This window comes from Cynocephalus volans, chromosome 3 (assembly GCF_027409185.1).
Source record: "Cynocephalus volans isolate mCynVol1 chromosome 3, mCynVol1.pri, whole genome shotgun sequence".
NCBI lineage: Eukaryota > Metazoa > Chordata > Mammalia > Dermoptera > Cynocephalidae > Cynocephalus > Cynocephalus volans.
Window position 1 is genome coordinate 115,021,363 of NC_084462.1, and position 26,299 is coordinate 115,047,661.

At 36.4% G+C, this 26,299-nt stretch overlaps 1 protein-coding gene across 3 annotated transcripts in view; it reads right to left on the reverse strand.

Moving 5' to 3' along the window:
* PRKD1 (protein kinase D1) overlaps positions 1-25,591 on the reverse strand; it is a 301,199-nt gene extending 275,608 nt beyond the window's left edge. For all 3 annotated transcript variants that reach the window (XM_063090384.1, XM_063090383.1, XM_063090382.1), the window contains exon 1: positions 25,328-25,591. In XM_063090384.1, coding sequence (XP_062946454.1) covers positions 25,328-25,591 — 264 coding nt within the window. The remainder of the gene's footprint in view (positions 1-25,327) is intronic.
* Positions 25,592-26,299: the final 708 nt, after the last annotated feature.

A 26,299-nucleotide genomic window follows, 5' to 3' on the forward strand; every position in this document is an offset into this window, starting at 1 on the left:
GCGCCACGGGCTCGGCCGGGCATCTGCATTTTTAACACACTCTACCAATGATTATTATGAACATTCAAATCGAAGAATAGCCAGCCCATATATTAAATGCTTATAGTGCTGCACGGCTTAGAACAAGTTTTGGCTTACATTGTCTCTATAGATCTACACAATAATCAGGTAGAGCAGGAAGATCAGGAGATTCTTCCAGAAATTTCAAAAGAAAAAGGCATACAGAGGCATAGTAATTTGCCCAAGGTCACATAGCTCTTTTCAGAATGCTACTGAACAGAAATAAGACATACTCCAACTTCAGATCTCAAAACGTGAGCAGTTGGAGCAATAGTAGTGCATCTGAACTTAGAGAACATTTGGCAGTAAACTATATGACTCAGAAAACTCACAACTAACCTTAGGGTTAAAACTCACCATGTAGAAAAGCATTATATAACTTTTTTATGTCTCAAACTGGTATTTTTTTAAAAGAATTTTTTTAAAGAAACACTCTTATGGCAAAACAAAGAGGGTGTGTGTTGAGTAGGAAGGTGTAGTCCAAAGCATCCACTCTCTACACTGACAGAACCCCATAAATATTGTTTCATTTTGAAAAGGGGAGTGTTCTCCATGACCAGACCACAAATACCACACTTAGACAATCCTGTGTCCTGCAGTGCAGTGATCTCTAGTGCAGAACCATGATCCAATGGAAAAGCAAGTGTTTCGGAGCACACAGACCTTTGTCAGTCACTAACTACCCAGCCTTGTTATTATTTGTGCTGCGCTTCCTAGTCCATAAAATGAGAACAATTCCAATCTCATAGAATTTTTATAAAGATAGAAAAAAAGAAAGCAGGTAAAGTATTGGGCACCTGTAGGTGCCTAGTTACTTTGTTTTTTGTTTTTGATTTTGTTTTTGTTTTGTTTTGAAGATATAATTAAGAATTAGAGTTGCATTTCTAAACAAATGACTTACTCCCTTGGCAGAAACTGGTTGCTTCCGTATGATCTCATAGTATTTTGAAAACTTAGCTGTTCAGTACTTAATAGCTATACTAAGCTATAAAGAAAAATAGAATCCCACCAAAATGTCTATTAAACCATTCAAGAAAAACTGAGTTATCGCTGAAGAGGCTGTGATTAATAATTCTCAGGAAAAAAGACCCTGCAGTACTCAAAATATTACTCACATATAAGTTTGGTTTGGTGGGCATTTTATGTAAAAGACTAACATACAATACTTAAAAATCTGGGAGAAAATGCAGGGTTGTTTAACAGTTTGGTAAACAAGTTTCTTCAGTACTACTCAATACTTTTTGGTAAAAGTTACACTCGGAACACTAATATTCAAGGAACAATAGTTACATTTTCTTATATATTGTGGTGCTTTCTCAAAAATAATCTTGTTATACTAATATAGAGTTATTTACGTTTCTTAAAATGTAAAGAAAATGATACATATTACATGCTACCTTTTACATATAAAACATGCTAAAAATTAAAATTAATGTATCCTAAAAACTAAAAATTGTTTCTTAATTTCACATATTTAAAAATAAAGTCTTTTGTTATTCTTTATGTTTCTGTAGTGAGTAGTACATCCAACCACCTTTCCCATTACAGATCTTGCAGCTCTACATTTATGTGTATTTTTGCACATTAAGACAAAAAGGTGAGGGATTGTTTGTATAATGTTCATTATGGTCATTATATATATATAATAATCATTTGAGCTTGAGTTAGCAAAAGGGGCTACAGTCTAGTTCTTTTTCTAAAGGACTGAAAGAATTTCTGTACATCTTAGCTAACATTCCTAAAGTAGCAGTCAGTGGAGTGGTCTATGAGCTCCTCAGGAATGAGCATGGTCTTTTTTTTCCCTCTTCATACATCAACAGGTCTATTTGTGCCTGGGGCAATAAAGATACATTACAAAATGTTCATTGAATAAATAAACCCCACATTATTCAAATACTTGTGCTTTCGATGACATAACATGTATCACATTTTGTCATTTCACTTGACTATTAGGCTTCTCAACTTAATTCAAAGCAAATGATTAGTTCATCTTCATCATCATGTCTTCCAACCAACTGGATTGAAAATTCTGACCAAAACAGAAGCCACTGTTATTGCTGTTCATGTTGGGTTTGTTTTTAATTGAGCTGGCTGAGAATTTGACTAAATTGGCTCCAATCCAGTCCAAATGATTACATCAGTTGTGTCCACAGATACAAACTGAGTGATCCTTCCTTCAATATTTAGTACAGACATTTAAAAATATTTCTTCATAAACAAAAAGAAAGTGAGAAAAATTTTAAAGAATAAATCAATATTAAAGACTTCTATCTGGATGCTACTTTAGAGTACTTTTAGAGTACTTTAGAGTACAGAACGCAGAGAATTTTTCTATGGGCTGGCAAATTTTAATACTCATCCAGAAGGTTGATTTACAATATCTTGATCACTGGAGTGTTCTGAAGTTTAATTGATTAATATTTAAGAAATGTTCAAAGTACATATTCTCATATTTAAGATACAAATATAAAAATATTTATATCAAGGCTAGCATTTGCTATTTTGAATTCAATCCACAATTCACTAGGAATCAATACAAGCACATACCAATAGAACACAGTTTATATTAAATATATATAGTACTTTGATAATACCAAATTTAGATGCCTTTTTACATAAAGCTGAAACATTTCTTCATGAGAAATTTCATCAATTCATTAATGATTTATTAGATAAATCAACTTACTAGCCTTCAATCTTTATCAAAAATTTTTGGATCAATTTATTTTGTACAATACACCTTATACATACAGCAGTTGTTCATGAAAAGTAAAAATCCACCATTTAGGATTTTGCCCATACAGGCCTGAAATTATAATCTTAATAATGTTATAAATCTGTCATCACAGCTAACTATGATTGACTTCTTACTACATGCAAAGCACTGTGTAGAGTCTACAGATTTATTAACTTGCAAGACAATCCTGTAAAATAGTTATTAAGATGCACAGAAATTTATTATCCCTATTTTACAGAAAAGGCAATTGAGATCTTAAGTAAATTGCCCAAGGTTACTCAGAAAGCGAGTGGCAGAATCAGGATTCAACCAAGCTCCTCTTCTTAACCATTGCCTTATAGAGTTCATAGTGAGAGCCACTATTAATTAAAATCCTTGGCTCTGGTAAGGGAAAAAGAAAAATCTTTATAATAACCCTACTATAAAACATTTTTTTAAGTAAAGCCTAAAAAGTACACTAATTCTATGAGTCTTCAAATCCAAATGTATTCTTTAATCAATTTACATTTGCATCTGAACAACAGTAACAGAAAATATTGAATCTTGTCAATCAATATTACCTTCTCCTTATAACGTTGCTGGGCTCTTTACAAAAATACTCACTCGAGCCATACTTCTTCTGATGCCTGCAACAAACTCTGGTGGTAGGAAAAAACAGGCATTGCTATCTGTATTCAGTGAGATAGTGTAAAGATGTGGAAACTCAGTGTCCAGAAGTTAGGAGACTGTCGAGGATCCCAAAGCCATCTGATTTTATATCTCCAATGCTTAGAAAAGAGCTTGGCACACAGTAAGTACTCTTGTATATCAGTGTAGGACCATAACCTGGGTCTTCTACTTGCAGGTCAGTATTCTCTTTCCACGCTACCATGTTATCACTCTTCTCACAGTGCAAAGCATGTCTCAGAGCAAGGTACATGGGAATTGTGATTTATGAATTTTCATGGTGAGAAACTCTGATGCAAAAATACATTAGGTTTACTGGAAGAAACAAGTAAACTTATTTTTATAAATAACATGACTTGTGAAAAGCATACAGTGCCCTCTAAAAGTGAGGTCAATATAGTAAAGCAAAAGCATCAAATTAACAATTGTTTAGCTGACGTTGTAATTTCCTTTAAAAGGTATTTTTGAGGATGGATCACTCATTACTTTTTAGGTTTTTATTGGTCCACAGAAGACGGATTGAAAATTTCTTTCCTACATGGCTGCTCAAAGGATTAAATGAGACACTGTTTTGAAAGTGCTCAGCATACAGCCCCACTCAATAAATGTTCATTTTGTCATTTCAATTAAGGCTAATTCAAAATGACAAAATAAAAGCTGTATCCATAGATCCCTTTAAACTCACATGACCCTGACTTTCTAACCGCAATTTTTCTACAAGAGTACTTCGAAAAGTTTGTGGAAAAACAGAATAGAAAGACAACATAAATCTTTTCATGAACTTTTTGAAGCACCCTCATATTAGTGGTTTCTTGCTTAGATTCAACTTTTTAAAGTGTTGCCTTCTTTTTCTGATTACTTTTAATAGCACACATATACTAAGAAATTTGGAAAAGAAAAAATAAGATAATAAAATCATCTGTCTTACCCAAATCAGATTTAATCACTGTTAAGAGTTTTGTTAATTTGTTCACGTTTTGTCTTAACTGGAAAAGGAAAAAGAAAAACAGAGGTGAATACAAAGGGATGTAGAAAAAAAATTTAAAATCTATGCCATAAAATGTCCTACACACCTGCACCTTGGGCTCCAAATTTGGCTCTAAACTTTAGTGCAATCAACACAAGATGTAAAATGTTAGTTACACACTTCACACTGTCAGTGAGATTAGAAGCAGAGGAATGGCCCAAGAGAGTAATAATTATTCTTGGAATTAAGATTTAACAAAAAAATTTTCTCCACATTCTTCATAAAGAAGAGTGTATATTATAATGAACAATGTTTGGGGCCTTACCTTAGATCTGAGTTTCATAGGATCATACTGTCTTACCAAACCAGAAATGGGTTAAGGATGTCATTACAAGAAATTCTGCATTTTGCTAATGCAATGCATTTGGCACACAAATATAACTTGATTCAGAAATCCACTTTAAAAGATCTGGGAGAATGGTCAGAATGCATTTCCTTCAAGCACTTCCTCATTCAGGCTCTCTCTTACATGAGATAATATTAAGTAACAACAGTCAGTATAATCCCTGGAGTATAGTTTTTCTTTGTTACCAGTTGAATAGAGAACCATATGCCCTAACAAACAAGAAAACTGTAAAATGTAAGGAGCCTTCCAAAGCCAAGCACCTAAATACAAGGCATCCCCTAGCAGAGAAAGTACTACTGTAACACCAGGATTCTCTCCAAAACTCATTCTAAAAACTCTCCACATCCTGACTTAAAAATAAATCTTAATAGTTAGATTCAAAATAATCTAGGGAGAAAGAGATGAAGGGGTAAGAATTGAGGAACAAGAAATTAATTAATAATTAAACAAGACTGGCTATACTTTGACAGTTATTGAAGCTGGGTATTAAAAATAAGTATATAGAGTCCATAATTTAAAAGTGCAAATAAAATACTAATGAAGCCTTGTACAGTATTAATCTCTACTCTTTAAGATAAACTACTTTTGAGAGGGATACCAAGAAATCCAAAATAAATATATTTGTACATATATTTTTACATATAACTATACATAATATAAACATATATATTTTTATGTATACAAATACATATATAATAATGATTGCTTCTCTTAAATAAATTATAAGCTTGGAAACATTTGCCAACATAATAAAGTTAGATTTAGAAATTCATGGGTACCTGTTTTTATTGGAATATGTAATTACAGGATCAGTCTCCAGTTTGGGCTCCTTGCAATTCCAAATAACAAAACATATCCACCTATAAAAGAATATTGTCTTTATGTTCTCTATAACAGTCATCCATTTCATTCAAAAATGTTATCAAATGACTAAGAAAAAAGACAAAGAGAAGAGAGACCATTGTTTTCTCAGATTTATTAATCCACCTAGAAATGTTTAAGAAGTTTTATAGATAGTCTGACAGTTAAGTACATAAACTTTGGACCCAGATATCTAGATTTAAATCCTAACTCTGACACTGCCTATGTAATTCTGGCAATTCTCTCCGTGCACCAATTTCCGCACTTACAAACTGAGGGTAAAAGTAGATATCTACTTCTCAGATTCTTCTGCAAATTAAATGTGTTAAATGCCTAGGTAGACCCTTAGAAGAGTATCTGGAATAGCAACAGCTGATAAATGTTACCTCTATTAGGGATGATAATAATTATTACTATTAAAATTGGTATTATTATTATTTTAATCACCAATCAGAAGTTGATTCCTATGCCAATGGTCCCCTTACCGGGCAGGTTCTGATAGAGATTAAATAATCAGGGATATAAGCTGAGTTCAAATAGCATATCTCTTAATTTTTATTCATGGATTCGAAGGCCAAGGTGAGAGTAACAGAACCTGAAATCTAATATTATTCCTATTAAAAAAGAGGTGGTACAAAAATGGTGTCTAACTCCTGACTACTCCTAGTATAAGACCACTGTCCTAAAATACCCAGACTTAGATTTCCAGTTGGAAATCAGTTTGGACTAAAAGCCAATAAATTAATAATTTGTGGAGAACACATGGTAACTTTTTCTGAAGACAGCTTTACTGTACCCTGGATCTTCCAGATGAGCAATGACACTTACTAAGCTGACTTTCAGGTGCACAACCACACTGACTACTAGGTTGTGATGTTAAGGTCGGTGGGGGTTGGGGCGTTGAGATGGGACACTCCCTCCCACCCACCAAAATCAAAGAGTACAACTTCAGGAAAGTCAGAGACAAAACTCTTGAAGGAGAAAGCTAGGAGGGTCTCACTACACCTCTTGTAACTTTGCCTCATTTCTAAAATTTGACCAAGTGTCTCTCCAGGAACTCTATAATATTCCATGTCCCTGCACCCCAAGGAATGTGGGGGAGTATGGTCAATAATACAAAAATAAACAGGAGGAATGCTTTTCTGTATATCAAGAGCCCTACTCTTAAAACACCTAGATAAAAGATATACCTGATGACTTGAAATAACCATTTGCCAGAGGGAAAATAGATTCCATTGCAAAAATCCAAGTTGGGATAGCCCCTGTTCTCACCAGCTTCTTAGTTCTTCCTAAAATCTTGCCAGGAAAGGAAACTGACCATCCTCATAATAAGGAACTTACAAGCACGACAGTTTTAAAACAGTACTGGAAAGATGGCTGCAAAATCGCTACTGTTCCACGTCTCAGGAATGAGTAGGGGTTTCAATCTCCCCTGGCTTAGCACCGATGGCTGGGAGAAGCCATCTGCAGGAATAACTGTGGAGGTTACACTCACTTCAGGCTTACAGCACTTAGCACGTACAGCACTGTTTGCCCAAAATACAGTGGTCATGTATTTTGGAGACCACAGATTCCTCATCCAAGAACTGGATGTTATGTTAACGAACAACAGGGTTCCAGAAAATCAAATATAATATCCACTCAGCAGGGTCCATGACTCTGGAGAAAGTCAACTCATGAATGTCCAGAAGACATTTAAGAATGTCTGAGAAGTATTAAAACTGCATGAGAAAGAAATTATGAAGGAAAAAAAAAGTAAAAATTACAGGGCAGAACATTTAAAACACATGAGGTATAAATCTAGGTAGTCAAGAGCTAAAATAAATGAACAGAAAATAGAAAGAATTAGAAAAACTTTTTAAAAATCCCAGAAAATAAGAAACACACACACACATAGAATGTATATACATATATATATAATTTAACACCTATCATCTAGTATGCAATATTGAAAGTATAATTTTAAAATGATTTTTAAAAATAAGCATAATTGTAAATTATCGAAAAAGCTGAAATCTGACTTACTAAGAAATGCAAAACTCAGTAATTAAAATGTAAAAAGTAAAAAATTAAAGTAGCTAAGGTTAAGAATTGGCAGGAAACAAAGAAAGGGTAAAGTTTTTAAACTGTAATCCTACTGACTCACATCAAAGCAGGCAAACTAGTGACTATTAACTATTTTAAAAGTTCTTCACTGGAGGCCACTCTGCTGAATGTTCCCTGTCAGCCCACCTGAGTTTCTCAACTCACTTCGCAGGTGAGTGGGAAGGAAAAAATAGCTAACATTGGGTGAGTCTGTGTTTTCTAATTTTTTTTTCTCCACAGACATTATTCTTTCCTCTGCATCACTGTCTCTCCTACTACTATATTTTATATGTCAGGCTTTTCATTATGTGCATAATTATGTTCTTAAAATCTACAGATAAATTAGGCTGAGATTTGACAAGTAAAACACTGAAGTGTCTTTCATAACATTTCAACTAGGTATCCACTAGACTCCTATCACATAAGACTCCTTCTGTTCCAAAAACTCAATTCAATTCAACAAATATTTATTCAGGCTCTGCCATAAAATGTGTTTAGGAAGGCTTTCACTGCCTTAAATCCTTGGCCCAGCTGGACGACAGGAATACCAATTCCTCAGAAGAAACTCAAATCCCAAGGTTTTTTGTTTTTTTCTTCAAATAACAGTCCAACATTCTCTCTAAGTACATCTTATCTCCCAAAACACTTTTAATTCACTTTTTAAAAACCATTATTTAAAAACAATTACAGATCAAAGGTAGAAATGAGCACTTCCTAGAAGGCAAATAGTCCAGATAAAACAAAAGACTTAATTTGCATACACATTGACCACAAAATTCTGCTTCTAGGAACATAACCAGAAAATAATGGGACAAATCATTCCTTCAATCATTCAGTGCCAAGCATTATTCTAAATTTCTGGGATATAACAGCAAAAAAACAGGTGAGGATCCTTGCCCATATGGTATTTATATGCTCGTGTGATTTACCCAATCTTACTTAATTTATCCAATAAAGATGATACTGAACTTTGTATGTAAACCAAAGTTTTCTCAATCAAAATACATTTCACATTACCAAAGACAGTTCTACAGTATTTAATAAGCAATGCAACTGTTTCTTTCACAAACAAATGACTTTTGAGGAAAGATGGACATGTCAGAGAAGACATTCATACTTTAAAATCCTGGGGTTTTTTGTACTACAGTTTCCTAAAGAATACTATAGAGTAGAACAAATTATAAAAACATAATAGGGTGAAATTTGTTTTTAAGAATTTAGTTTATGGAATTTTCTAAAAATTCATAGGAATGTGTGTTGTTCAAATGGCCTTTTAAAAGATCGAAGTGAACTGTGATATATACAGAAAATATCAGGCCAGTTCTTATGAAGAACAAGCAGGAAAATAGAAAGTGTAAGACCATTTTTTTAATGTTTATTATTTGTTCTTGGTGAAACTGTTCTGAATTTGCTAGATATATTCACATGTAGTCTACCCATTAATAGATTTAAGGTTAGCTATGTAATATAACAGTTTATTCTGCATCATGCTACTTATGTCTCTTGATTTTTCTATATAAAGACAAAGAAAAAAACTATACTCTTGCACTTTTCAAACTGAAAGAGAAAAGAATCATTATAATTCTGAATTAACTATAATCTAAACTAATCTTAGAAATTAATATTAGGAATATTAACAGAAATTATCAAAATAAGTTCAAATATAGATATTATATACATAAGTGGGAAAAATGTGCCAAGGCACATGCATAAGGACATTTTAAAGAAAAACAAAAACAAAAATAGAATCCTAAATTTCCAACAGTAGTAAATAAGTTAAACATATCATGATAAATCCACATACAAATCCTGTTTAGGCATGTGAAATGGTGTCATGAGTGTTCTTTTATTTACAGGGGAACACGAGTTTGCCAAATGATGTTATGAGTTACAACCAGAAGCTTAGAGAAAGCCCCAGGACAATGCCCACATATAATCACATACTTAATATCTGTAAGAATTATTCAGTCCTAAGAGAAAGAAAGAATATGAAAATGCAGTACTCCATTAGGTTCAAAAGCCCTTACTGTATATAGAAAAGGAATCCACCTACCTGAAGAGCTAAAGAAATTAAATATCCAATCAAATCATCAATCAAGGCAGAAATTTGAGACTTTTTAGCACAAAGGTAATATATAAATTGAATCCAGGGATGTGAGATACATGATTACCACCTTTCTAGACGTAATGGATTCATTGACAGGAATAGGGTTCTCAGGAATCAATCTACACTGCTGACAAGAATCCAATCTTTGTTCCAACTAAAAGCATTAGTGTTTATGTAACTTTAATCAAGCCAAGAAGACAAATGCAAAATTTATATGGGAAGGGAACTCTACAAATTGTGTGAGATCACATAATTATTTCGTGGGTGGAAAAACATGTAAAGATTTGAAACTAAATATAGAAAAGTTTAAGAGAATCAAAAACTATAAGATTAATACTTTTGTGCATATTATTTCTATATAATCAATTGATTTTGGCTTTTGTGTATGATATTGGAATATTGACAAATTTAAACTTTACCATATAAATCTAGTTTATTAGATACACAAGAATTAATTAAGAAAATGTAAAGATTTATCAGGCAGGTGACTGCACTATTTAAAGAAAATATAATATATTAAATTTAGAAATGCAATCCAAAATGTTTGGGGGCTTATCTGAATTTCTCACTGAATGTGACATATTAGTTTCCTATTGTTGTTGTAAAAAAAAAAATCACAAACTTAGTGGCTTTAAAAAACACAAGTTTATTCTCTTACAGTTCTGGAGATCAGAAATCCAAAATCAGATTCCCTGGGCTAAAATCAAGGTGTGGTTCCTTCTGCAGGCTCTAGGGAACAATCCTTTTTCTTGTCTTTTTCAGCTTCTAGCTTTGACTTCTACAACTCTAACCCGTTTCTCTCCTGTAAGGATCCCGGCATTCACTGGCTCATGGCCCATTCCCTCCGTCTTCAAAGTCAGCAGCAGGGGACTGAGCCCCTCACATTGCTTCCATCGTTCCTGCTTTTCAATCTCATCTGGCTGACATAGCCAGGAAGATTCTCCACTTTTAAGGATTCACGTGATTGGACTGGGCCAACGTGGATAATCCAGGATAATCTCCCTAGCTCAAGATCTTGAATTTAATCACATTTGCTAAATCTCTTTTACCATATAATGCAACATTCACAGGTTCCAGGGATTAGGAATGTGGACATCTTTGAAGGTCATTATTCAGTCTACCACATGAGGTAATTTTGTAGTTTTCAAACTAAAAAAAAATAAGTATTTAACTGAAATGTAAAAATTATAATTTTCCATATGAGGAAAACTCTAAACAGAGATGATTATGCAAAATCAAGTTCTTTTTCAAGTGGCTTTAGACCCACTGACTTGCATTATTTTTCAGAAGCGAGAACATTCAACATTATGATTTCTAAACCTGTAATTCTTGATGTTACTTCGACAGTATATTCATCAACGGAAACCAAGTATCAAATAATATATATAACTCATGTATTTCCTTCATCCAGGACACATCTTTGAACATCTCAAGAATATATGAGCTACAGCCTATACATTTTTATTTTGGGACAACACAATTTCCTAAATTTTATATCTTATTTGCCTACTTATTTTTTAAATAAAAAACAGATTTTTCTAAATAATGAAGAGCACTTGTGTATAGTTTCTTTCTTCTATTTCAAAACCAAGTTTATATTTTTTCCAGGGCAGGCAGAGACTACGGTAAAGTACAACTTGAAATTATGATAAATAGTGTTATCCTTCCGCATCTAAGTGAGTGTATTTTGCCACTGTGATGGTTGCCAAGGGTGCTGAAGCTTCAAGGCAGCTCTTTCTGTTTACCTACTCAAATAAGTAAAGGTAGTAAGAACAACCAGAAGAAGCAAAGTTATTTGCTATTTGATACAAACATGTACATATCTATTGCAGTATCTTGATTTACACTGATTGGTTGGAAAAGAGAGGTAAAATTACTTCAGATACTACATTCAAAGTGAGATCTAATCAATTAATTTATGAAATCAATTCTGTTGGTTATCTTTTCATCTTTACGTTATACAGAAACTTTTGGTCAAAGAGAATAACATTCTAACCTAAGTTTTTATCTGTATTTGTTTTCAGCTTAAGCCATTTAGAAAAGTTACTCAAAATGGCACGACTAATATATATACAGTCTGGTGACACTTTCTATGAAATAAATCCTGTAAGTTTTGCTTTTACCTTTAAAAATTTTAAACAAGGGTTTTGGCCAAAAGGTAATAAAATGTCTGCCTTAAGTAAGGTTTTTCTTTCCATTTTGTTTACTGTGTGTTTTTAACTTAAAACACCATACTTTTTATCACTGACCACTGTATCAAAGCTTCAAAAGTTCCAAATATACCAAAGAAAGGCAATATTTCAAACACCTTTCTAGTCCATTAGGAATAACTACTTTACTATATGCTATGTGGTGGTAATTTAAGGCAAGAACCCTTAGAACTGGATTGAATTGTGTATGTTCTTTAGGTCAAATCATCTCTACTTACATATGCAACTACATTTCTGTAAAGCCTGAATATAGTACAGTTAGTCTACAAGGGAAGTGATGGCCTTAGCCCTGCACACAGACAATGCAAAGGAATGTGAGGCAATTCACAATCCAGATTGGTGAGCACTACTAACATAAAAAACAAACCTCCACCTGGCTTTTGACGATCATATACAACAAGTGGGAGTAAGTTTCCCTTACGGTAGGTTCATTCATAACCAACAAAAAATAAGCGAGCAAATAAAATTTATGAAAAGAATAAACATATCTGCAAAGCATGACAACCCAAATACAACTTCATCTCAAATGCAAACAACCAATGAAAGGCACTTTTCTTAAGGACCTTTAGTCTTAGAATCAGAGTACTATTCAAGAATGATTCATTGATTTACACTGGTAGCTAAGATTCATTACATCTACAACTTTTGAGCCACAAATATCAATACATGGTCTTACCATTATCTCTTCTTCCGAAACACTTCTGTATCCACATCTCATTGGAATGAAGTGCTTCAAACAAACAGGCCAATTTAATCACACAAGGTAACTCTTTGGATAAATGGCAGTGACATCTGAGAATTTAAAGGTGAGTGAGGGCTGGCAATCCCCACAATATATATTACCAGGATATAATGAAAGCAAATTCCAAACCAAACTCTGTTACACAGACAGATATTTACCTAAAAAAATAAACCCTATGATGGTTGGCTGGTTAGCTCAGTTGGTTAGAGCACAGTGTTATGACACCAAGGTCAAGGGTTCTGATCCCCATACTGGCCAGCTGTCCAAAAAAAACAAAACAGAAAAAAACTGTATTAAATAATTAGATATATTATATATCATATGACTCCTCAAGAATAAGGAGTGTCTCTAAAACAGTCAATCATGTCTCTCTAATGGCACTAATATCCCCAATGAAAGTCCATTTCTAATCTTTATCACATTAATTATCAATGCCAGAGGTGAGGGGGTGGGGCACAGGTATCTTCATTGCAGTGGTGACCTCCAAGTGACTAGAATTCTAGCTCACCGTTAATTGGGAGATGTGGATTCCAGATAAGGGAAGCCCTCCAGACTAAGGAACACATAAATAATATCACACTGTCAAAGCTGAATTGTTTTTAAGTAAATTTCAGCCAACATAATAGAAACATAACATTTCCTCTTGCAATCTGAAAATTGCAAACTCTCTGTAAAAATCTATGGCCATTCCAGAGGCTGAATAAAGTAGGGTGGGGGGATTGCTTTTTCCTTAGTAGCTACGTGATCAGGAGTAAATGATTTAACCTCTCTGATCTTTAGTTTCCTCATCCTCAAAATGGAGATAAGATGACTACCGCAAGGGGCACGTTCTTAGTTGCGGCTTTCCAAGTCAGGGATACAGAACTGCTGCTATGAGAATCAGAAATGACAAATTAAAAGAAGCCGAGATACAGACTAGCACACAGAGTAAATGCCAGGAAGATTTTGTTCCTGGAGGTTCCCCTCTGCTGGCCATTGTACCGTGATAGAAACTGCCAGTTCAAGATTCTTTGCCACTCATGGAATTTTCCACAGGAGGCCCTGGAAGCTTGTTGACAACGACCCAATGCTCCTGGGACAAGTTCTTCCTAAAACTCTCACAAGTTCTTCCTGAAACATCACGGTGTTGCTCCTCAAGAGTTCTCCCCTGTGACACTCATAAAACTTCCAAAAGGAGTACTCTGCTTGTAAAAAGCCACCTCCTAGATCTCTCCCCACTGCTATTTGTGAGTTATCTGCTAGGGTCATTCCTGCCAACTCAGTCCATAGGAAGGTAAGAACTTTGCTGTCACCATCCTCTTCTGCCCTCGGGTGCCACTAGTCTCCTAATCACACAGGCTTTGCAGACTGTAGCCTGCTCAGGTCTATTCAATCACTGACTCAAAGTCATCACCAAAGCTTACCTGACACTATTCCTCAGCTCTGTCCTGCTTTTGACAATGGTGAAAAAGCCACTGCTGTTTGCCTTGGACTACACACATGGTGAAGTGGTCTTGACCTCTAGAATTACTGTTCTGATGGTCTAACTGGACTAGCCAATCTCTAAACAATTACAACTCAGTTGGTCACACACGTTCTTAGTTGCAGCTTTCCAAGCCAGGGATACAGAACAAAACTTTCCAGGATGCTAAATGCAGACTATACCAACTTTGCACCACAGTACTCTACAGGGGACTCAGAAGACACAGTAAACCTCACTTTTCTGTAAACTGAGGACTATCCCCTATTCCATCCTAATAATCTGTTTCCTGTGGCAAGGAAATCACTCTTAGGTGTCTCCAAATTCACCCTAGTTCCTATGCCAAATGCTCCAGAGCCTTACATGTGTCCCTCCCTGAAGTCTAGACATGATCTCCTAGCACTCTGAGAAGAATGTAGCCACTTTCAGTTATTAGAACTTCTGGTCACACCCAAGGGGTCCTACCAGACTACCAGCCTACAACCATTTCTCAATGATCTGAGGAGTTGAAAGAAGGGGGAGGAGATGTTCATGTTTAATTGATAAAAAGATTAACAATATTTTAAATAAATATTTGACCAGTGATATATGGCCTAACATAATCAATTAAGTTCTCTGGAAATTAATTCAAGCACCTGAACTAAAACTGAATTCCTGGTCCCTCTCTTGCTATAGTTATCTATTAAAAACAAAGAGAGAGTTCCATAATCATCCAGTAGTTACTTTATCATTAATATGACTGATTCAGATAATCAAGGAAAACATTTAGATTTTTTGGTATGTCCGGCACTGACAGTTGAAAAATTTTTATTAACACTTTAACCTAACGGATTAATCTTTATTAATGATTAATGGAAAATGTTTTGATTCTTTAAAAAGTTTGACATTTACATCAGCATAAAAGTAACTGAATAAATTTATGCAATAAAAGTCTTACTGTAAAATCAACTTAAACCATTTCCAAAAACAAAAACATAAAAAGCAAGCTCATTTAATGGTACATGAACTTCATATCTGAACAAATTACTATTTTATTTGATGTATAAATATGTTTTTATTTGTCTTTCAAATCAGTCTTTGGTTCTATTCAAATCCTTTCTACTCCACTGTTTATAAAAAAGAAAACAGACTCAGATCTTTATTTAAAATGTTGAATACTCTTTTAATTGGATCTTAACTGTCTATTATTTCTGTGATAAGCTTTGTATACTGAAAAAGCACCATTTGTCAAGGTATAACACTTCACACATATGCCACAGCCCCTCTAATACCTGGTTAAAAAGGAATAATAAAACACAACAGGGGCCTTATGTTAACTTATGAAAAAAAGCATGTCATGAACTTGAGTATGATTATAGCAAATCTACCTACCTGTAGTTATCTTTTAAAGTAAAAAAAAAAGAAAAAGGATTTTTTTAAAGAAAAAAATAATATATGCCTGACACACTAAGCTCTCAATGAATGTTAAATGCTTTGTATACATATCTTATTTCATCCTTTTAAATTAAGTGCTAGTAGACTTTTAAGACAGATTCCATCCCCGCTTTATAGAGGGGGAACCTTAGGCCTGGATAGAGAGTTAAGTGACAACCAGAAAGAGGCAAAGCCAAGAAGGAAAGCTAAGATGGCCTCTTTCCAAAAGCCTGTGGTTTTAAGGCTTTACATGGACTAGTCCTACTGGTGTATAATCAGGACAGCAATTTAAATGATAGCTTTTTCCTATATTTTTAAGAGTGACACTGAAAAATTGAGCCAGAGGATACTGAGATTACTGAAAGTCAGATCACATGACTGAAAAAACAACAGACAAATGTCTAACGGGTTATTACAATGAAGAAGGATTAGGACCTGATTAGGGGTTAATATCCAAAACATATAAGGAACTTATGCAACTCAATAGCAAGAAAACAAATAACCCGATTAAACACAGCAAAGAACCTAAATAGATGATTCTCAAAAGACACACAAATGGCCAAGAGATACATGAAAAAAATGCTCAAAATCAATAAGTATCAACGAAATGAAAATTAAAATCACAATGAGATATCACCTCATACCTGTTAGAATAGCTATTATCAAAAAGACAAAAGATAACAGGTGTTCGTGAGGATGTAAAGAAAAGAGAACACTTGCACACTGATGGTGGTAATGTAACTTAGTACAGCCATTATGGAAAACAGTATGCAGGCTCCTCAAAAAATTAAAAATAGAACTACCATATGATCCGTCAAATCACACTTCCAGGTATATGCCCAAAGGAAATGAAATCAGTATGTCAAAGAGATATCTGCACTCCTGCGTACACTGCAGCATTTTTCACAATAGCTAAGATATGGAATCAACGTAACTGTCCATGAACAGATGAATAAAGAAAATGTGGTACATATGAGTACATATGTAATAGAATACTATTCAGCCTTTAAAAAGAAGGAAATTCATCCATTTGCAACATGGATAAACCTGGAGGACATTATGTTAAGTGAAATAAGCCAAGCACAGAAAGATAAATACTGCGTGATCTCACTTATATGTGGAATCTAAAAAAGTTAAGCTCATAGAAGCAGAGAGTAGAATGTTGGTTGCCAGGGACTAGGGGTGTGGTGGGGGTGGGAATGTGTAGAGGATGGTCAAAGCATACAAAGTTTCAGATGGACAGGATGAATAAATTCTGAAGATCTATTTTACAGCATGGGGACTGTAGTTAATAATAACGTACTGTACCTTTGAAAATTGCCAAGAGAGTAGATATTAAATGTTTTCACCACAAAAAAATAAGTATGTGAGGTGATGAATGTTAATTAACTTGATTTAATCATTGCACAATGTATACATATATCAAAACATTATATTGTGTACCATAATAGATACAATTTTTGTCAATTATACCTTAATAAAGCTAGGGGATGGAAGAATCTTGTAAGATTGCCAATTACTGTAGTATTAAAAAGGGAACTCAGGAAAGGTATTTCCAACAGTCAGAGATATAAAAATATCAAATTTTAATTTACAGAAGTGTACAAAACCATGTACTTACTATGATCCCAATAAAGCCGAAAATATGTACCATATGTGTAGTTTAAGAAGCTAAATATCTTTTCAGGTGGTGCTAACCACTGACTCCCAATGCTCAGCTGCACACAGAGGCTGAAATACTTGCTGAAATAATAAGTGGTGACACTTTTACCTAATGTTCCATTTTTCTGGCCTTTTCAATTTACCATTGTACTCTTTATTTCTACTCTTTAACTGTCCCTTCAGTACTGCCCCTCTCCCACCTCTCTCATTGTACAAGAACATCATGTGAAATAACATCAATACCTTCTCAAAAACCTGCATAGCGTGTCATTCTTAAGAAGAATTGATATGATACCAAACAAACAAACTGAAAAATAAAGAAGTCCACGATGACTGGATATTTGCATCACTGAAAATAAAAAACCTCTTTAACCCTTCTCACAGTAAACTGAGCAACTGCTTGAGCTGGGAGAATCACCTAATTGTAGGGACACTGAGTACAGCAGAAAAAAAAATTCAAACTAAACCTTAAGATAATTTTGTCTACTGAAGCAAGCCTCAATGGTCTCAAGGTTTAACACTTTACACATATGTCAGGGTTCCTCCAACCAAGTGAAGCAGTGAAGGGCACATGGAAAATGTTTATCTTTTTCCAAAATAAGTTAGACAAAATTCCAGCTAATAAAGTATACATTTCTTTAACAAGATAATATACTAGTCTACAGAGCCTTAGATTACCAACAATACCATTTATTACACACATTCATACTTTTTGCTCATATTTTCATTATCACATTCATACTTTTCATTCATTTTATGCTATATATGTGAAAAAAGGGGCTGCTGACAAATGAGAGAAGCATTCAGAAATTCTTGAAAGTGTGCCTAAATACAAGAAGTAAATTCAACAAATTCCTCATCAATCAGTGGTTTAGTCAGAATAGACGCCAATGAACCAGTGAAGGATACATAATTTTTTTTCCCTTTTCACCAAAATAAGTTGAACAAAATTCCTACATGATTGCATATTTGAAATCTAAGCTTCATATTTGCCAACATTGCTAAGCTGCTGTATCAACTATCTGGCTTAAGCCAAATAAAACCTTTTGCAACTTTGGAAAAAACTTCTATACAGGAAACTGTAAATTTGGACAGGCATTATTATGTCTGAAAATGTGGTGTTTTTACACCAATTTTTACCTTTATAACTATCTAAATTACATGATATTTCATAATGGTCATGGTGGCCATATAATTAAAGACTCTGTATATTTAATTAACTGTTTTCTGTGTGAGACCAGAAGAAGAAAGAAACAGCAAAATGTAGGTTTCTCTGCTGCCAAATAACTTCAAGTGGTGCTATCATTACTGGTTTTTAATGGTACAAAAATATTTGGTTGACAATATCAGAATTCCTGGGGGAAATTTCACATATTCTTACAGATGAAAAGTAATTATGAATATATGTGAGCAAAATAAACATTTTCTTTATATCTAAATTCTATCAACAGAAAAAAGGAAAATAATGCACCCTTTTCTTGTTGTTTTGTTTTGTTCCAACATATTCCAATATTTAGGAAAGATTCAAGAAATTGAAATCTCATTTTCTAAACCTATCTATACAATAATGCTGTGGAAATTAAAGGGGAAGTACTATCTTTAAAAACACCCTATATTTTTACCTCTATTTTCACATTTGGGCTTAGATCTTTCACATTGACCAAGGTAAATGATAAAGAGGTCAGAGGTCAAAATGATTAATTACTCCCAACAAATAAAAACAAGGCAAACAAACACAAAAATGAAACAAAGAAACTTCATTCTTTCATCAACTCCCATAGGAATGCATTTACCCACTTCTAATCTAGTTTGAGTCTAGCTCTGCCATCTTGATCATTATACTAGTTCTTTGCTATAGTTTGACAGCTTATTCAGTGGTTCCAGTCTAATAAACACACACACATATACACACACACACACACACATATTTACATACAAGTTTCATTTAATTATCCATTACACTCTTCTTTAAAACATAAATGAATAATTACTGATTGTAATTTTCTAAAGGTTTTATAATGGGGCATGGACTTCCATTAGAGACAAGTAGTGGAAAGATCTGGAAAAGACTTGTGATTGGCTAAGCAAAACTGCTAACTCAATCATTTATTTCCCAGTAAATTTGCATTTGCATCCCAATATAACACTTCCCAACAACCAACTATGTTTTATTAGCTCTTCATCAGATTTAACAATTTAGCAAACAACCTCTAGATGTTAGCATGGCAGCAAAATGCGATCTCCATAAGTCATTTCCGAATGCCTTCCTCCTCATATCAAGGGCTGATCAAGAAATTAGCTTTTTATTTTGGTCTTGAGGACCAGAATTTAGAATCATTATGCTGTCAAATATTGCACCATTATCTATTTTATTTCCCTTTTTTAAAAAATTAAATGGAATACCATTGGAATTGCACTTGCTACTTGCAGTTGAAAAGGAACTAAACCAAATTCCTGTCAAAAATAGTAAAAAACAATGAAAATATGCTTTACTTTTATCAGCAAATGTGTTTTTCATTTAGTAATAACCAAATTAGTCCTTTCAGAATTCTGAGAGGTTGAGAGTTGAGAGGCCATTTCAAAATGCAACCACTTCTAGGATTTGCCTTGTTATAGAGAGCAGAGAAAGATAATGTCACCTGTGTCTTACAAACATGTTGCTTTTTAGTATTACAATTTTAATTATATATTGAGACAAGAATAAGATAATAAACACACTTTTTTTGTTAACAAGAAAGTATGCTAGTCTATAGAGCTTTAGATGATCAGCATTTACTATGCACATATTTACCAGGCAGTCTGTTTAATCCTTCGCACATTTATCTTCAATCCTACAAGTCACAACTGTACATTCAGACTTACAAAATACTTTGTATTGTCTACTAAGGTCAGTAAAAGTCATTCATGCATAAATTAGTAAAGATCTATATTCAATCATCTCACACACAAAAAAAGAGTAATAATAATTGGCAAAATAAAGTTATAAATCTCCCTTATTACTTATGATAGGAGGCTGGTAAGATTGAATACCACAGTGATCAAGTATGGTCTCACAGGGCAAGTTTTTAAACTTTATTAATCATTTTTCAGTCTCCCACCACCACCACTACCATATACATTACAGTCTTATTCTTTCTAATTTATCTCAATTCTGAATTTTAAGGCCCAAATTCATTCATGTATTTGTCAAAACAGCCAGTCATCCAACTCTTCCCAGCACAAAGACTGGAAAGGCTTAATGCTTTCAACTTCAGAATCTCAAAGGATGTTCTCCTTGTGAAAACTGTTAAGTAGTATACACCTATGAGAAAAGGTTTGCAGATCTGTATACTGACAGAAAAATATGAAGCAGAGTTTCTCTTTTGCATTGTGACATATGTAATGCGGCCCTACTTTCTGCAGCCTACAATACAAAATATAAAACAGTACTTCAGCATCTGGAGTCTACACATGGATAATGAGGCTCTTAAAAATCTATTTTAAATAAACATAAAAAATAAAATGCTACATATATGTATGTTATGCACATATATATTACATATAAGTACATATATATGTATACACTATATAACTCCAAAACACAATCCTATTACACTATTAAAATTAAAAAGAAATTTAAATTTTAAATATACAGTATTAAAATTATATTACTTAAGAATCACTAAAATGACAAATTCTACACTTTATCATTAAATCATAAATCAGTAGACATACAATATGGCCAAATATAAAGTTAGAATAAAATATATACACCTAAGACCCAAAGACCATCATTAGCTTAAAAGTATTTTGTTGTTCCACTGGTGTTAGGTTGCTCAAGCAGCAAATTACTTTCAGCTTTTTCAATCCACGTAGAAGTAGAGTAGCTAAAATTAACAATAAAGGAGAAAATGACACCACAACTGTTAAGAAAACAATGTACAATTAATAACGTGAAACAACTGTAAGAAAGTCATGTTATTCTCAAACCAAGGCACTAACCTTTTTACTTCTTATAGTAAGCTATCTTGTACTTAAAATCTCACTCTTCAATTTCTTTGTCCAGAAAGATGATTGTGCAAAGTGAAACTATATGTCAGGGGTCTTATAGATGTTATTAATCCATTTAAGTAAATTCAAGAGGAAAATATTAGTCTTTTTTTTTTCTTGGTGACTGGCCGGTTTGGGGTTATCTTTTTAATAAAATAATAGCCAAAATGAATAGACAGTAGTATTAATCACATCACACATCCCTAAATTAATACTGCTTATTTAAAAAAAAAAAAAAGTGTGTGTGTTTGTGTGTGTGTACATAAGTACATAATGTGCTATGAAACCAAACTAACTCTTCCTCTGGAATGTTGTTCCTTGTTTCAAAACAATTCCTTCTCAGTCTATATACTCAAGGTTGCTTTGATAGTAGAAAGTAACAGTGTTTCACAGTTGAAGTTAACTACTGTTATTTTTTTATCCTCCTGAAAACTATAATAATATACACTTGCTAACAGAATACTTTATATACAATCAGCCTTCAATGCTTGTGAAGTAAAGAAATAAGCATAATATAAATAAAACCTTGGGTCAATATTTCCAAAAAAGAAGAAATTAATAACATTTTATATATTCATACATTGTTACATACCAAAAAAGCAAAACTAGATTTTTCATCTCAAGATGAAAGAAATAGTTCTTTAGTTCTATAATTCAGTACATACTTAGGTTACATAATCTTAAAATAAAAGTATTTTTGTTGAATTACCATCAAAATTTTCAAGTACAATTATATGTCTGCTATTTTTCAAATCTACCCAATTAAGGAAAAACTATACTCTAGATTCTAAATGATAACAACAATAACTTAAAGATGAGTTTCTCAGGGACAGCATCTCTCTTATTCAACCTTGTACACCTCAGTTGCTTACTCCCCAGAAAATGTCCCAGAAATGTTGCTAAAATCAACTGGGCTGTTTGCTAATAATCATAAAGATTTAAAGCTAGTATGATCTATGTTAGTATTTGGAGAACTCTTGAACAAATTGGATGAAAAACATCTTAACACATTTTAAAACAATAAATGTGGAGGACTCAAAATCAGGAAAATCTTCTTCTGTAGGCTCCGCATGACTCTAGCCTATACAGTAAACTGTAAATAATTTCTAATTCTCAAATCTCTCCTGAAACATCCATTTCTTTCCTTCCCCTTCTCCCTCCCCCAATCCCTCTCTCCTGTCATCCTTCCTCACAGTTGATATCTTCATAAGGTACTACAAGAAAACCTAAAATAAAGGACAAAAGGACTTCCTCCCACTTCCTTAACTCCACACTGACACTCCCTGTCATTCCTACTGTCACAAAGCAGAGATCCCTGCTACCTTGTGATGGATGTTCAGCCCTCTTAATCTTGTTTCTGCTGGGGGTAATAATGTATTCTGAGATAGATGATAGAAGATGATTGACAGATAGATGATAGATTGATAGAGATAGATGGATAGATAGATAGATAGATAGATAGATAGATAGATAGATAGATAGATAGATAGATAGATAGATAGATGAATTGAAAAAGTCCTCTGCCTGGACCCACTATCCAATATCTACTTATTTACAGTATTCTGTATATAAGAAACTCTCAAATTCACATCTCTAATTCTAACCCTCCCTTTGCCATAAACTTAAAAAAAATCAAAATGAAAACATTTCCTTGGCTATCCCAAAGTCAAACTTTTCAAACTTTTCTTTTAGCGATGTAAAACTACTAGAATAAACACAAAAGGAAAGGATTCCCCTTATAAATCAGTTGCCAGGGCTGATGATTTTCCCATTCCGGTATTTCTCCAGGTCTCTTTCCCCAGAGTCTTGGCTCAGTTTCTACTTAGCTCATGACTGAATTCCAGTTTTCTTTCTGCCATAACATTTTTGGCATTCTAAAACATCCTCCACACAGCCAATCCATCTTTCGGATGTCCTTGGTATGATATCTAGTAATTTGGGTTCATTTTACTTTCAAGGCCTTTTGATGACTGTACTTTCCCTAACTACCTCAGTCACTACCCTCAGGCCTGCTGCACTCCATACTTGTTGCTTGTTGCCTCTCTGCCTATGCACTCATATCACTCTCTCCATATAACTCTCCTGGCATTCACTCTCCATTCAGAATCTCATTCCCAAACCTCTTGAACCATACATGTTTCTTCCAAACCTAAAACTCCATCAAGGGGTGGGAGGGAGGGAGGGAGGGAGGGAGGGAGGGAGGGAGGGAGTGTGTGTGTGAGTGTGTGTGTGTGTGTGTGTGTGTGTGTGTGTGTGTGTGTGTGTGTGTGTGTGTGTGTGTGTGTGTGTGTTTTAAACCTGGTCAAAACAAAATCTGTCCATATTAATTTGACCCAATTTGAATACTCTGTCACTACAAAAGTTGCTTTAAAATTTAGGTAAGTCAAAACTCTATAGAATTGCATTCGCTTTTTGAGAATCTTTATTATACATTGTGTACATGCTTATGCAGCATTGCTTTTTAACTAGTTCGCATCCAAATTGAAATTGGATGACCAGTTGCAGACCACAAATCTACAGCCTAAGAGAGTGCTCCTGTTCACGCACAATGGATAGTCCATAACACTGATGAGGAAGAGGAGCATAACATGACATGTACCAGCATTAGGCAAAATTTGTCATTTTCATGGAAGTTGCAAACAACTGAGAGTTCCTTGTAATATAAAAGGTCACTCCTTTCAATAAACAAACACTCATAGCACTCTTTGTTACCTTAATCTGGCCTCCAGAACTTTTACAACTTCCTAGGTTAGTGATTTCCCCTGGGGCCTTTTCCTAATATCCCTGTGCTCCGTGCCACAATTCACAATCCTCAAGGTTTAGCAAACTCTGTTCCAAATAGTTTAAAGAAAGCAATTCGTGATTATTCAAGTGATCATTATAAGATGAATACTGGCCAGTCCTCCAGAGCTATAATTCAGCACCTTTAGCGACCTCTCTCTCCGCCCCCAAAACCCAAGTTGTTTATACGAAGAAGACTGGCGCCATGGCCCCCTCTCCCTTACACTCTTATCACCCACTTCCATGCAACATCCCTCTGATGGCTGTAGCGACAACCTGAAAATCAGAATTGCACTGTAAACAGTTGTGGGCGACTAAGTTTCCTCCCCGGGTGGCCCAGCTCAGGGTAATGGCCCTTTTTCCAACCTGCCTTTGGTGGCTGCTGTCCAGAGTCCCACAGCCTCAAACTTAAGGGCACAGCCAGCCTCGGGATGTTCCTAGACATCACTCCCACCACTTCAGTGCCCCATTATCAGTGCCCCGGGAAATGAAAGGAGGCTTCAACTTTCAGGTTTTATCTTTGGAAAATTTGTTCCCATGCTCATAAGGGTTGGGGGGAGGGGGGCGCCTAAAAGACGGCAGGGGCTTGAGTAGTCGCGGTCTGGTCAGTTGTTTTCACAGCTGACCAAGTCAATCACTCTCTCTTAAAAGGGTATTTGACAAGTGAGAAATTCCTCGTCTCCAGGTCATTCCAGGGGCTCCCCACTATCAATCCGAGCCGGGAGAGGGGTCTGGAGAGGAAGGGAGTGGTGCTGAAATCGTGCTGAGCATGTCCCGGGGGAAACTCTGGTGCAGGAAGGAGGAATCCGGAGCCAGGAATGCGTTGGTCCAGGGTCCGGAGGGAAGAGAGGGGAGAGCCGGGAAGTCTCAAGAATAAGGAGGGGCGCGACGAGAAAGGGGCAAGATACCTGGAAATGTCACGAGAGGGGTGGAAATGGGTGAAGAGGATACAGGCGGGAGAGAAACCAGAGACTATAAGAAGATGGGGCGAGGGGAGGACTGAGCAGCAGGGAGTGCAGTGCCCCCGGCCGCTGCCAGACCCTTCCAGGGCGCCGGCGAGGCTGGCTCCCGGCCGAGCCCCCGGAGTCGGAAAGTTGGCGAGGGGCCGCCGGGCTGGCAGCGCCCCCTGCACGGCGCCTTACCTTCTGGTCGACGATGGAGCAAGCCATCTCGCGGACGTGCGCCAGGCTGTAGTCCCCGGACGAGTCCTGCAGCAGCAGCACCGGCTCGCGGCTCAGGCCGATCTGTAGATGGAACGAGATGCCCCCGGGGGGGGCCGCGACGGGAACCAGGAACGGCGCGGGCCCCGGCCCCGACCCCGGGACCAGCGCGGCGGCGGCGGCTGCCGCTGCCGCCGCCACGGGCAGCAACGGGCTGGGCGGCCGCAGGACCGGAGGGGCGCTCATCGCTCGGCGGGGCGCGCCGCGGGCCGCGGGGCCGGGCGGCCGAGGGCGGGGGCCGGCTCCGCGGCAGCCGAAAAGTTTTGCAGCCGCCGAGCCAGGAGCGTCTTTCTCCGAGAGCCGAGACGGAAAATAAAAACTTTCCGGAAAAGTCCCCGCGCGGGGGAAGGGCGAGGGGATGAGGAGCGGGAGGGGGGAGGGAAAATGGCCGAGGCGGGAGGATTGCGCCGCAGGGAGCGCGGCCGCCGCGCGGGGGAGGCGCCGCCGCCGAGGAGCAGCCGCCGCGGCGCGCTCGGAGGGACGGGGCGGCGGGTCGGCGCGGCCCGGGCGCCGAGCGGGGGCGGGGAAGGGGGGCTGGGGGCGGGCACTGCGGAGCCACCACCCGGCGGGCGCTGGAGCCGCAGGAGCCGCAGGACCGCGGCCGTAGTGGCCGCAGGGTACCCGGACGCCGCCCCCTCCACCCGCGGTTCAGAGGCCTGAGGGACCGAGTGGGGGGGCTCAGAGCCTCGTCGGCGGGAGCCGTCGGTTCGGGGACTCCCGTCTCCGCGGGCCCCGCTGCCCTGACTGCGGACGGAAGGGACGGGGGCGCAACTCCTCCGACCCGCTTCCCGGGGCCGCGAGCTTCCAGGTCCCTAACAGCCCCCGCCACCTCTTCTACGGGCTCCAGGACTACGCAGTTGTACAAGTGAGGTGACTTTGGATGGACCCAAGAAT